General features: G+C 35.7%; 2 protein-coding genes and 1 non-coding gene across 4 annotated transcripts in view; 1 reads left to right on the top strand and 2 right to left on the bottom strand.

Annotated features, from left to right (window-relative positions):
- LOC131301842 (probable peroxygenase 4) overlaps positions 1-13,232 on the bottom strand; it is a 60,318-nt gene that overhangs the window by 34,410 nt on the left and 12,676 nt on the right. The window lies entirely within an intron of this gene.
- LOC131301841 (uncharacterized) lies at positions 3,854-12,440 on the top strand. Of its 2 annotated transcripts, none has more exons than XM_058328311.1 (10): positions 3,854-3,861; positions 4,195-4,330; positions 4,712-4,772; positions 5,561-5,618; positions 6,099-6,193; positions 6,301-6,404; positions 7,316-7,444; positions 8,234-9,478; positions 10,465-10,553; positions 11,991-12,440. In XM_058328311.1, exons 2-8 carry the CDS (start codon positions 4,200-4,202, stop codon positions 9,471-9,473), a joined length of 1,818 nt encoding a protein of 605 aa, XP_058184294.1. In that variant the 5' UTR covers positions 3,854-3,861; positions 4,195-4,199; the 3' UTR covers positions 9,474-9,478; positions 10,465-10,553; positions 11,991-12,440. The 2 variants fall into 2 exon arrangements, with proteins under 2 accessions (XP_058184294.1, XP_058184293.1); XM_058328310.1 differs by lacking the exon at positions 3,854-3,861 and adding an exon at positions 3,932-4,066.
- Positions 10,047-10,154, bottom strand: LOC131302138 (small nucleolar RNA snoR100). The gene has a single exon (XR_009191613.1). It is a non-coding gene; the product is annotated as a small nucleolar RNA snoR100 (small nucleolar RNA).

The raw sequence follows: 13,232 nt of genomic DNA, 5'->3' as shown, positions 1-13,232 counted from the left end.
AAAATTGGATAATTCATAAATGACCTTTCTAATATCGGATCGAGATGATTTCTTACAATGACCCTAAACGAAATGTTTTGAACAAAATGAGAGGCTCTGGTCATCTTTGCGGAACCCAAGACGGGCGCAAAAGCAATCTCGGTTGTTGTACAGCCTTTGTTGTACTTGTAGCAACTCTCTTTATAGATGCATTGTGTGTTGAAGATGGAAAGTGACTTGCTCTCGATGAGTTCAAAAAGATAAACAATCTCGATCGTTAAAGTGCAAGGGAAAAAAAATTGGGCTGGAATCTTAAAACAAACTACCCGCTTTATCCGACAAATGCAATCTATAAAGACGTTTACCATTTGGAGGAGTTTTCACAAAATAAAGAGCTTTTTCAAGAAGAAAACCGCTTTGTTCGTTTTCCATTTTACCTTTGTTTTATTTTCTAATCATTACCATATTTTTCTCTTCAATCATTATCCTATTTCTCATCTTATTACTTTTATTTTTCTCTTTATCTCTCTCTACTTATTACCCATCTCTCCAATCATTACCCTATTTCTCTCTCCACCCATTACCAAAACTAAAATATCCAAAAATGGAAACCAGACAAAGCTAATTGTTTTTATTTAAATACGAAGAAGTTAGCCAAAACAAGTTGTCTTTTTAAACAAAGTAAATTTTTGCAAAAGAAGCAAAAGCCTCTAAAATGTTTTTTTCCAAACTCACCCATAGCCTAATGAGTAATGACTATCTCTACTGATGTGTTTTAAGTTTTAACCCTTAAAATCTATATTAGGGTATCCACGATGCTATAATCAAAAGTTGCCACATCAGCTTTTGATTATTCATTTAAGAGATTGCTAAGATTAGCAATGTAAATGTCTACAATGACATAATCAAAATTAGATAACCAAAACTTATCACATCATATTTTCAAACTACAAAAAATTTAAAACTGTGAACAGTAAAAAATAATTTTCCTAAAATAATTTTGAAACTAATAAAAAATATTTACTAGAAATAGAAAATAGTTTTTGAAACTTTTTTTAGGAAAAAAACTCTTTTTAAAAAACAGTTTTCTAAAAAAAAAAAATTTTTTAGTAAGATATTTTTTTCCCTAAAATATTTTCGAAAAGAAGAGAGAGGAAAAATGAAGAGAGATAGAATATTTTTGTATAATGATTGGTGTATTTAATTGAGAATATGTAAAGTCTATTAAATTTGGTTATTGTCAAAAGATTGCTAGTTTTGGTTATCCAAAACCCAAAATTTGATTATTTCTAAGGAGGCTGTTAAGTTTGATTATAGCATTGTGAGCCATATTTTGCACAAATATTATTAATTTAAAAAATATTTTACTTTTAATTATAGCATTGTGGATACTCTTATAATATAGAGCCGAAAATATGTCTAGACATACAAATAAACAACATCCACAGTTGTTCGATTATTCTTTCATGTTAATTTTGTAGCTGTCATATCATTTCTCTTATATGATACAGAGAAAATTCTCATAATATGGGTACACCAGACTAAAAAAATATATGGGATACACCGTACACCAATTCATGCACACTAGATTGTGTAGGACCCTTTTGAGGTCTCATAGGAATTGAAGCCGTTCAATCTGTTAAGAATATTATTAATAAATGGGCCCTGAAAAAAAAAATTTGTTTGGATATTGATAAGAGTTTGATTGATTCATTCAACGTTTATTCCTACAAACTCATGAATGAAAATCAAGCAATCCTTATCGATATTCAAATGAGTTAATTTTTTACATAAACTCTTAAAAAAGTACGTATCTTTAAAACAAAGTGAACATGTCTGATAATTGGTGTAAACCCTAAGGTAGGCCCCACACAATTCGGTGTACGTTTGGTGTACATTACCCATAGTAATTTTTTAAAGTAAATCTACTCCCTCATTCATTTTTAGACAATGTATCTTCGTTTAAATGTTGTCTTTTTATGATTAGGCCATGTTCCGCTAAGGAAAATAAGTAGTTATTTTTTAAATAAGTATTATTTTTATTTATTTAAAAAATAAGTACTCATTTTTTTGAATTAAATGTGATGTATTGTAAGAAAATGATCTGTCTTGTAAAACAAAAATTAAATACTTAAAAAATAAAAACTTAGCGGTATCTTGTTTTGCTAAGAATTCTTACAAAATAAGTACTTATTTGTAATTTTCAAATTTAAAAATATTGTATTTACGAAAATAATCTTTGTTTTTTTTTGTACCATTCAAAAGATCTTATCGAGATCTATCAAACAAGATCCATATTACACAAAAATTTATTTTAGTAAGTCCATTATTTTTAAGCTTGAAAATTACAAATAAGTACTTATTTTTTAAGAACCCTTAGCGAAATACAACACTGTTCTCAAAAAGTCCAATAAACATTCGAAGAAGTTTTGCAAATTTTAGGAGTGTTTTGGCAAAATAATTAATTTGAATTAATTTTTTTCCTTATTCAAATTTTTTTGCACTTGTTAGTTTTGTCTCGATTTTGTGTGAATTATTGGTTTGTCTCGACGAGAGGAATAAAAAAAGTACAAAATTATTATCAAATAGGGATAATGATTAAAGAGAAATAGAGAGAAAAATGAGAGTAATAATTGGAGAGAAATAGAATAATGATTAGAATCCAAAATCCAAAACCCTTAAACGAATGAGGTCCAAATTTTTTTGAATAAGGACAAAATTAGGCTTATTTTGGTATTTATTCAAAAAAAAAAGTTTGGTTCGTAATTTTTTACTTTCAAATTTTTTCATCACGACGAAATTTACAAGAATTTGACGCAGAACTAACAAATGCATTTTTTTTAATAAGGATAAAAAAAAATAATCCAGATAGATTATTTTGCCGAAACACCCTAGCCTATGTTTGGAATTTACTATAGCAATTTAATAAACGTTATCTGGGTGTATCCATAAAGAGGCAGAAAGCACTTTTAAAGGGTTTATCGAACCTTTTGTTTCTAAAAATATGTCATTATGTCAGTTACCTAATGTGGGTCTAGTAAGTCAACTAGCTAACAGAATGTTAAAAAAAATAATGCTACTCATAAAACAATCCAAACGCAATAATTAACACAACCTTTTACATACATGTGGGGCCCACACATAGTAATGTGTGTGAAGCCCACATACATGTGAGGGGTTGTCTTTGGATTATTGTGTGAGCAACATTTTTGTTTCGATATATTCCTTCAACTTCAAGATGATTGATTGATCTAAATTTTTTAATCCGAATCTCATAAAAATTTAATTAAAAAAAAAAAAAAGAGACTACAATAAAGACACAAAATTTTTTGGTCAAATGCCCCCTTAAACTGACGGAAAAATCAAAGGTCGACTCTGGGTGAATTCACGCACTCTAAACGGTATTATCGATATTATTATTATTTTAGTCCAAAAATATTAATCATTTGAGAAAATCATTTTTCTTAACTTTTTTTAAATGATATTTTTAATAGAAACAAGTGGTATTTTAACGTTCATCAGAATCCAAAAAAACAAAGCTTCAACTCACCCTCGACCGATATTTTCAAAAGTTTAGGGACTAAAGGTTCAATTAACCGCACTTTAAACGTTCCCCACAATACACTATCAGTAACACCAATATTAAATTGAAAAACAAACACTCACTCGTAAATCCAGCCGTTAATTCAACGCCTTTGGCTTCCAACGTAAGCTTTTCTGGAGGCGTTTAAAAAGGCTCCCAAATTGAACTCTCTCTCTCTCTCACCTGCGTCTTCACTTCTCTTCCCGCTACTTCGTGTCTGTCTGTCTGTCTGTCTCTCTCTCTCTCTCTCTCTCTCTCTAGACCAATCTCCCATTAAAACCCTAAAATCAAACCTCTCGGTTAGTTTCGTTCAAACCTACCTCTCTTTACATTTGCACGTCCGTATGTATATATGTATTCATTTCTCACTTACTCTCTTTGTCCTTTTCCACTTCCCAACGGTTACAATCTTCAATGCTGTTTTCCAAATCACAATCTTCAAGCCCTAGATTTTATTTCCAGTTCTCGCATATAACCGTTGTTTATCAGATCGAGTAGTTGTTGGTATTCGACCCCTTTCAATTTTCAAGAATTTCCTGTTCAATTGGGAAGTGAAACCTTGATATATTGATAATCGTTACTTTCTAGTTTAGGTTCTGAATTGGTCTGTTTTATTGTCTTTATGGTTGCAGCGATAATGATAGAGGTTAAGGAGGAGGAAGAATGCATTGTGGATGTGAAAAAGGAGGTGGGATTCACTGCTGCATGGTCTTCGGTTTCTGATAGCAGTTGTGATACGTATACTCCGATATCTCCGTCTGCGCGGGGGTAGGTTTTTTTTCTTCTTAATTTTGATAATCGGAAAAGTTTCTAAACTACGAATTCGAAGTTATTTTTACGATGTACAGATATATGGACTCCCGTACTAGTTTTTTTACGAGTTCAATAAATTGAATAGCGTTACAGACAAAGAAACCGGTCGAAGGTGCATCGGTGGACATGATTTTTTTATGTGTCTGTAGCGCTTAGAACTAATGTAAAAAGCTTTGTTCAATAGCTGGCTGGGATACGAGTAGTGGAGCAGATAATCGAGACTTGTGTTTCTGAGGACCTACAGCTTGTATATCCCTGTAGTTTACTTTGTTATGTTTCTTAAGCTGTTGGTGAAAAGGTATCTTATATATTATTCTGATTGGATACTGTTTTCAGTCATAGGAGGATAACAGGTGTGACTAGATGTTCATCACAGGCAGGTTGGACAGAGGAAGAGGTCAGTAGCACGAGATTCTCTTTCAGTTGTACCTTTGTTATGTGCATAGTGATCATGGTGGAAGCTGGTAATAGCAACCGCTTATGGCTTTTTTCCACTTTTTAAACTTTATTGTGGGTTTGAAATATGATGTGAAGACTGTGAATTGTAGGTGCCAACCATTGTCTGCTGTCTTAGAGAAGTGTCATTTGTGTTACTGTTAGACTTTGTAGTTTGTTCCACATCGCTCCCCTAAGCCCCCAAGCTTGGTTTATATAGGTCTGGGTCAATTGGTTTTAGTTAGGAACCCTCCAAGAAATCTCACATGGCATCAGAGCTAGGTCAAGGTGGGCTTATCCCACGTGGTCAAGTTTCCTGCCAAGTCAATTCCCTCACCTCCTCAATCAATACCTCCACGTGCTACTGGGCTGCCCGTGAGGGCGGGTGTTAGACTTTATACCACTTCGCTCACGTAAGCCACCCAAGCTTAGTTAATAGAATAAAGAGGCCACTCCAACTATTGCCAATTGGTCTTAGGTCAGAAATTAGAACCCTCCAAGAAATCTCACGTTTACATTGCTGTACTAGCAATTCACTAGCTTTCGTAGTGACACTTGTCTCACTTTTTTTGGGTGCAATTTTGTTTGAATGAACTAATTGATTGCAACGCTAGTTGACAATGAGCATGTGATATGTCTTGTGACTCTTGTCTAGGCTGAATTTCCATAAACAAAACACTCAAATTTGAAGAAATCTCTTCAGAGCATCTGTACTCTGTCTTCATGTTACTCTCTCTTGCTTGATTGCAGGATAATCTGTTAAGTGAAGTTGTCGAAGAGTACAATGGAAGAAAATGGAAGAAAATTGGTAAGCATCTATACCTCATGGCATCATTCCTATTGGTTCCAGTGCTATGCTTGTGACTCCTTTATGTGGGTTATTGATTCAACAAGAAGTTTCAATCATCGAGCTTTTATCAGTAAAAAATTTGAAATGACAGTGTCATTGTTTATTAGATTGTCCCCCAATAAGTTTTATGTGCCCAATACCGTAAAATAAGCCTGCATGGTGGCACAACTTTCACAATTGATGTTATTGAAACACACTAGATGGCTCACATTGGGCAATGGTATTTGGATGCTGAGAGTGGGCATGCTCATATTTAGACACGTCCCATTGCCTTCCTTTAAATTACCTTTGAGTACAGGAATGTTCCTGTGTGAACGATTTTGTTGATATGAAGAATTACTCTATGTTTCTGTAATAGTTGAAATAAGAATTGAAAAGATCAATAATGCAGCGAGATGATATTTTCCTTTCCCAATAAGATTTTATTTTCTTGTTCAGCTGAATGTATTCCTGGACGAACGGATGTTCAGTGTTTGCATCGCTGGCAAAAAGTTCTTAATCCTGAACTTGTCAAAGGACATTGGACGAAAGAGGTATACATCAATCTTCTAGCTCGGTTTTGTTGATGGGAGTTCCAATGCAAATACTCCATTTTGCTGATATTGATATTTGATTGCACTCGTTTCTTGTTAACCTTTAGGAGGATGAGCACATAATTTATTCAGTAGAGAAGTATGGCTGTAAGAAATGGTCTGTTATTGCAAAGTTCTTACATGGTCGGATAGGCAAGCAATGCCGAGAAAGGTAGGTGATGGCTTCCAATTCTATGTGATAGTACTTGTTTCATCAAGTGTTTTTCATCTCACTTTTTTATTTCGACTCCAAGGTCTATTCCGTGAACAATCTTTGAGGCTTTTCGAGCTTCAATGGAATCAGTTGCCGTTCTTTATCCGTAGGATCCTTCACTTATCTGCATGCTTCTATTTGTGTTGTTGAGGCCTTGGTTGGCATGGGTGATGCAATCATCTTGGTCGACATAGGCCACCCATCCTACAGTTGTGGGCAATTCCTTTGATGTACAATGGTACACTTTAGGCGCCATATCATTTCTCCGTGTGCTGTGCTGGCTGAGATGTGAGGCGATCAACTAAGATGCCTAAGGCTTCCTTTGACGTGGTCATTTTGGTCGATGTAGGAATGCATTGTGGAGCTACAGTGTCATAATTCGAACCAAGTTTACACATTGTGCTATTTTACCACGTCATTCTATTTCCGAAGACCATCTTTAAGATGTTGCTCGTTAAGTTACTGTTTTCGGTATTCTAATGTTGGAAAACTATCTTCATGTTTGTATTAGCAATTCAAATGCTGCCAAGATTGACACCCTTTACTAATTTGTCTGAAGGTGAATATTTTATCCACTTTTGCTTACATATTCAGACTTCTTGTCACATTATATCCTGCTAGTTGAGATCAATTTGTGTTAATTAGTATGAAAGTTAAACAGTTGAGAGGAGCTGACTGCTGAAAGCGCATTCCTAGTGACATATTTTCCCTTGAAGACGAGAAACCTTTGTGGAGAATTTACGTCTGAATTTGAGCGGCCATAATATTTCAAAACTCGGAAACTCGAATCCAACAAGAAACTGATGCCATCGATCATGCATGTTTTTTTGTAAGCTGATGCCAGTTAAAGTTGTGTTGTGATTTATCAGGTGGCACAACCATTTAGATCCAGCTATAAAGAAAGAGGCATGGACCATAGAGGAGGAGGCTATACTTACTTATTACCACCAAATATACGGTAATAAGTGGGCAGAACTTGCAAGGTTTCTACCAGGAAGGTATGCATTGAAGATTGAATGTCTTTGAATGACGTATCCTACATTTCAGAAAAAGAAAAAAAAAACTCAACCATAAAAAAGTAATAATAAAAATCTTTGGCCCATGGTAGCATAGATAAACAGGACGACCAGAAAACCCCATGAAAATAGTCTCTGTATATGTTGGCTACTTGCTGGCACTACTTGAATGGATTATACAGTTTATGCTCATCAAGATATTAACTGGTCATACAAGGCTTATATCCTGAGTGTGGGTAAGTGGGGTCTGACATTCTTGTGCCGGCCTCAGGAAGCCATTAAGGCATAATTTGTGCTTCTAATGTTGCTATAGTCATGCTGTTTTTTGCAATTGAAATTTTTGTGTCTTGTAATTCTAGATGGATAGGACGGAGTTTATGAACTTGTTAGGTACAACTTCTTCTTTTTTACTTGTATTGTTGGGGAGTTGTTTATGCTTCATCTAACATTACAAAGTCATTCTGATAAAAATAAGTTGGCTGACCTTTTTGTGGTGGCATCCATTACTCGACGTCTCATTATCCCATACGCATGGAGTTGGTTATATGATTGAAAAACCTCTGCCTGTTGCATTGGCAATTCAAGTTTCCAAATGTGATACGGATGAACATATTACTTGTTTAACATTGCCTAGCAGAGTCTAATGATGAGAAAAATTCCAATTCTGCGTCTATATTATTGTTCAGTAATGCATTGGATCCATTAATATATTTGGTGCAGTTTTATTTATTACGTCTGATTTTATTTTTGTTATCTTTTGGGTATTTGAAGAACTGATAATGCTATAAAGAACCACTGGAATTGCTCGGTGAAGAAGAAGTTCGACTTAAATTCGCCTCCTAGTCCCGTGCTGGACATGCAGGGAACTGCATCTCCTGATTTCTGCAGCAATGAAACAAAATCAGTGGGAACTGGTGATAAATTAGCCAGACATGGCCTCAATGAAGAATCTCTTGATTGCAGGAGGGCTAAGGTGCATGATAGTGAGACTTGTTCAACAGAGTTGGTTCTTGGAAATGCCAAATTAATTGTGAATCCTTTAGAGCTGAATCCCTATTCGGCAAGTGTTGAAGCAGGGGGAAATAAACAGATAAGTCCATCTAGCAGGATTCAGTTCAGTGGGACACACACAGGTGCAAGAGGTTTGACTAGTGAGCCATGCCAAGGCAATCGTTCACCTCTTGGTATACATGACCACCTGAAAGCCTCTTCTCATGATGATTTCTTCCATGCATTCGATTCAACTAAATATACTTTTAACCCTCTTAATGCTGATCTTCCCTTCACTTCTGAGAAAACGTTTGAATCTTCCAAAAGGCATAGGAGTTGTGGCAGGGGTTTGGGTGTTGCGAATTTGGAATCTGGGAGCTGGTCAGAAAATTCCTGTTTGAGTTTGTCAACATTTGGAATTAATGAGCCCTATGATCAAGTTTACAAGAAAAACAGAGTCCATGCTATACCTCACCATTCAGATGACAAATATTTTGGTTACTTGTCTTATAAACCACCCCAGTTGAAGGATTTTGTTACTCCCAAGGAAAATGTTGGAGGATGGCTAAGTGTAGACAGCTATCTTAGCCATGATAATAGTCATGTCTGCTGTTCTACTCTTCCTGACCTCAAACTAAGTATGTCTATTAATAGTAGCTGTCCAGGATCTATGTTGCGAAATTCAGCGATGAGTTATAAGAATACTCCTTCAATTATAAGGAAGCGGTCTTCCAGAAAAGCTGTCAGCAGTAAATATTCTGATCGCAATGACACTTCTGCACGGATGATTTCTTGTACCAGAGAAGTAGACTTCATGAATGTGAAGCAGGATGGTGCAGTTTGTCCATCTCATAGGTCTGCAGCATCAGTTGTTGATAGGTCTTTGGAAAGACGCCTTGAATGTGAGTTTGATAAGGAGTGGGATTCAGCAGCAGTTAGATGTTGCACCCCAGTTTCTACAACTAGAGCGTCCGGCCTCAATTTTGGTGCAAATAGGATGTTAACTCCTTATAACTGTTGAAGTTGGTGAGTAACTTGCCCTTTCCCCCTTGTTATTACTTTGATTACTTGAAATTTGCAGCAGAAGAAATCCTGAGCCCACCTAGGTTACATTTTTTTTAAGTGTCTATTTATCAATAAAGTGAAATGTATATAGCTCTATTTTTTTTATTCGATTTTTTGCCTCACGATTCATTGACATGCTCTTATAGTAGACTCTGTTCATAGTTTCAAATTGGTATAACCAAGGAACTAGTTTTCTTGATAGCATGCTTCATGACGGAGAAAACATATTTTCTTTTGAATTCTGGATGCCTCTGGCTCCTTAGGCTTCCTGACTTCCACTTGCAGACATAGATGCACTGGGAAAAATATGGTTCACTGTTCTAAGACACTGGCCAATTTCTTATTTCATTGATACAACAACAACAACAACATAACAGAACCCATCTAGTCCCCAATCATTGGGGGTATGGGCGGGGGATGATTGGAGACAAACCTAACCTTTGGCAATATATGCACAAAGTGGCTGCTCTTAGAATGCCACTGAAACAGTGGCCCCCCTAAACCTCCAAGAACCGAGGAGCTACAGGGACGCTTTGTTGTAGAACTATGCCCCCAAATCAAAGCCAAATGGCATCAGAGAGGGCAGGCCTAGAGACCCAAATCAATTTATGTGCATATTACCATGCTTCCTTCATTGATAGTCTAGAGCATCGGTATGCACAAATTTTTATTTCATTGATACCAATGATTAGTAATGCAGCTATGAGGTTGGTCTGACATCTTGTTGATCAGGTAATTCTATTTTTTATAACTGCAAATCATATTGAGGAAAAGAGTTTCTACAAAATAGCAGTTAGCTCTTCTTTTAAAGTTGATAGTCCTGGGGTTCAGATTTTCAACGTGGGTTTTCCTTTTATTTTGTTTGATGACACAGGTCCTTAGTTTTAAGTTTATGGAAGAGCTCCTTTTTGTGCAATGTTCAATAATGCTTGAGTTTTTCTATGCAGGAGTTGAACCTTGTATGTCCGATGTTAGACATCAGTAGATAGTAACAATGAAATACATAGCAACTAATGTAGTGTTCCGAAATTCGGAGGTTTGTTCGACTTCTCTAATCTCATTGGTCTTACTTTGTATTTCAAATAACGATGCTCTTCATATATCTATCACATAGCTTGCCACTTTAAGAAGCAGAATTACCTGCTCATTTTTCATATTTTTTTCATGAATTTTTTTGATTGTGTATTTAGTTTCTTTAATTTTGCAACTTAAATCTACCCCTACCATACTTTTCAAAGAGAGGAATATTTTAGGGAGCACATTTGAGATCAGATTTTAGGGCCCCTAGCCTTTTATATGAAATTGATCGGAGATTATGATTATACTCTTGGCAGTTGAGGACATAATCCTCCAAGCTGCCAAAGAGCCCCCTAGATTGCTATCAATCTTAGCAGAAACTCCCTCGGCATCAAGACTACATTTTAAAGATTCTGCAGTTCCTTTTGCCCCAAATAGGATGCATAGTGGCCGAGAGGCCCAGTGTCACCATTGGATGCTTCACCCTCGGATGCTTCACCCTCTTACCTTTGCAGTACTGGCTTATCCAAGCAGCTTCATCATCTAGGTTTTGAGGTCTTGAGACACCAAATTTCCTCAAAATTCCATTTGGAGAACTGAGGCACTCAAAAGAGATGGTTATGAGCTTCACCCTATTATCACTGCTATGATCTACATCTTTTAGTTTAGCATGTTTCGGTGCCAACTTCGTAAAGAATGCATCTGGCAATAATTTTCGTGAATTGCTTCTTGAGAGAACAATATACGTTCTCTGCTTTTAAACCCAGACATTTCTTTGTGGATCTTGAATATTCTATAACGTTCAAGGGACACAACCTTTAACCCAAATTTCGACACAAAAATTACAAAAACCTTGTGTGGACCCATTTTGGAATCCCACGCAAATGATCGGAGTCGTTCAATTTGTTTAAAACATGTTTTTAAGAGTTCCCGTAAAAAATCAACTCATTCGGATATCGGTAAGGGATTGATCAGTATTTGTCCATAAATTTTGACAGGATACAAATGAACGGCTTCGATTGTTACCATGGGACTTGTGTCAAAATTTGTGTTAAAAGTCCTTGAACACTCCCCAATATATATTGCTATAAGTAATTGAGTCCTTTCAGACTTGCTAATTACCAGTCATTGTTGAATTAGTCTAACTCTTCTATTATAGTTCGGTATAATTGAACTTTTCTACCTTTAGATCAAGGTTTAGTCGAGGAACTACAAAGTGAGGAAAATCCTAAATTTAGCTTCTTCATTTCGTTATATTTTCCATTTCATTATCATCTCTCCTATATTTCATCACAAATCCATGGTCCATCCACACCTTATGTCTCAAAGAGGGGTCGTAGACTTTTGTGAAGTGCTAGAGTTTTATTTTTCTAATTCTTCCCCTACCGGAATTCTGCAAATTGTATTTTTGTATTTTTATTTACTCCTATTTGACAACTCTACCGTAATTTTGCAGACAAGTTGATGCATCGATCCACAACTTACAAGGCAGAGGAACATTGAAGAATAGACAAGGACACAAAATAATAAAGCAGGAAGTGCAAAAGCTTTCAAGACAATATTAGCCGACATTTTTTTGGGTCTATCCCATGTTATCCGGGCTTTTAGGCCTTTAGGTGTTTGAGCTGCGTCCCATATGTTATGTGGCCTGTGCATTTGGGTGTTTCCTTAGTTGGCATCTTGCCAAATAAAGGATTAGGTCTCGGACTGGGCACAGGATTAGAAATATGATGCCTCTTCTTTTGCCCTTTTAATCTTTGTATCATTTTCCGGAAACACTTCTGACACATGTTTTTTACACATACATTGCATAGATTTTTGTGGGGCCCACTATGGGATCCCACAAAAATGATCTGAACTGTTCATTAATTTTAAAATAAATTTTTTAGGAACCTTGTCAAAAATCAGCTCAATAGGATATATATAAGTGCTTGATCTAATTTTACAACTTTTCATTCATAATTTTAATCTGGAATTTTGAATTAAAAGTTGTAAGATTCGATCAAGCACTTACATGTATCTTATTGAGTTGATTTTTAACAGGGTTTCTTAAAAAATATCTAGAATTAATGAACGGCTCGGATCATTTTGTGGGACCCTCTAGTGAACCCTACAAAAAATCTATGCAATGCATTTTTTTTTTATATCAGGAACACAAACATAGATGTGTGTGTGTGTAAAGAGGGACACTACCGGTCTAAAATACAAAAAACAACAAACAAACCAAAAAAAGGTCGCAAGGAACCAAAATGCCAGAATCAAACTGCTTCGTTCTCCAAGATAATGTGGAATAATACCCCAAGCGTAGGGCTTAACACGTCGATTGAAGCATAATAAACCGGAAATTCGAGATCGTACCCAAGGGAATAATTATATGGCTTGGTCGGATTTGTAGATGCAAGTAAGGGCTTTCGGCTTTTAGACAGCCAACTTTGTTTTACTTTAAATAGTGGAAATAAAATGTTAAATTAAAAACGAATTAACTAGAGAAAAGATAGGCTAGGTCTAGGAATTATTAACACTCAAGACTCGAGCCAAATCACACTCTTCACCTAATTACACAATTTAAGATACTTGATTAAAGTTCTCAAATTAAAAGATAAAATAATTTGTGAATCAAGCTAGCTCTAGAATTCATTTGGCAAATACCTCGAGCGACAGAGCTCTAAGCATCATGTGTGGTGGGTAGGCGATACTC

Source organism: Rhododendron vialii, chromosome 9a (genome assembly GCF_030253575.1).
Source record: "Rhododendron vialii isolate Sample 1 chromosome 9a, ASM3025357v1".
In the NCBI taxonomy this organism is placed as follows: domain Eukaryota; kingdom Viridiplantae; phylum Streptophyta; class Magnoliopsida; order Ericales; family Ericaceae; genus Rhododendron; species Rhododendron vialii.
This window is presented reverse-complemented; position numbering and strand designations above follow the sequence as displayed.

Bases quoted from the DNA above. Each gene is read 5' to 3' on its own strand.
- LOC131301841 (XM_058328311.1), top strand. From the start codon at position 4,200: ATGATAGAGGTTAAGGAGGAGGAAGAATGCATTGTGGATGTGAAAAAG. The intron at 6,405-7,315 runs GTAGGTGATGGC...GTGATTTATCAG, and splicing joins GGCAAGCAATGCCGAGAAAG to GTGGCACAACCATTTAGATC. The intron at 7,445-8,233 runs GTATGCATTGAA...GGGTATTTGAAG, and splicing joins GCAAGGTTTCTACCAGGAAG to AACTGATAATGCTATAAAGA.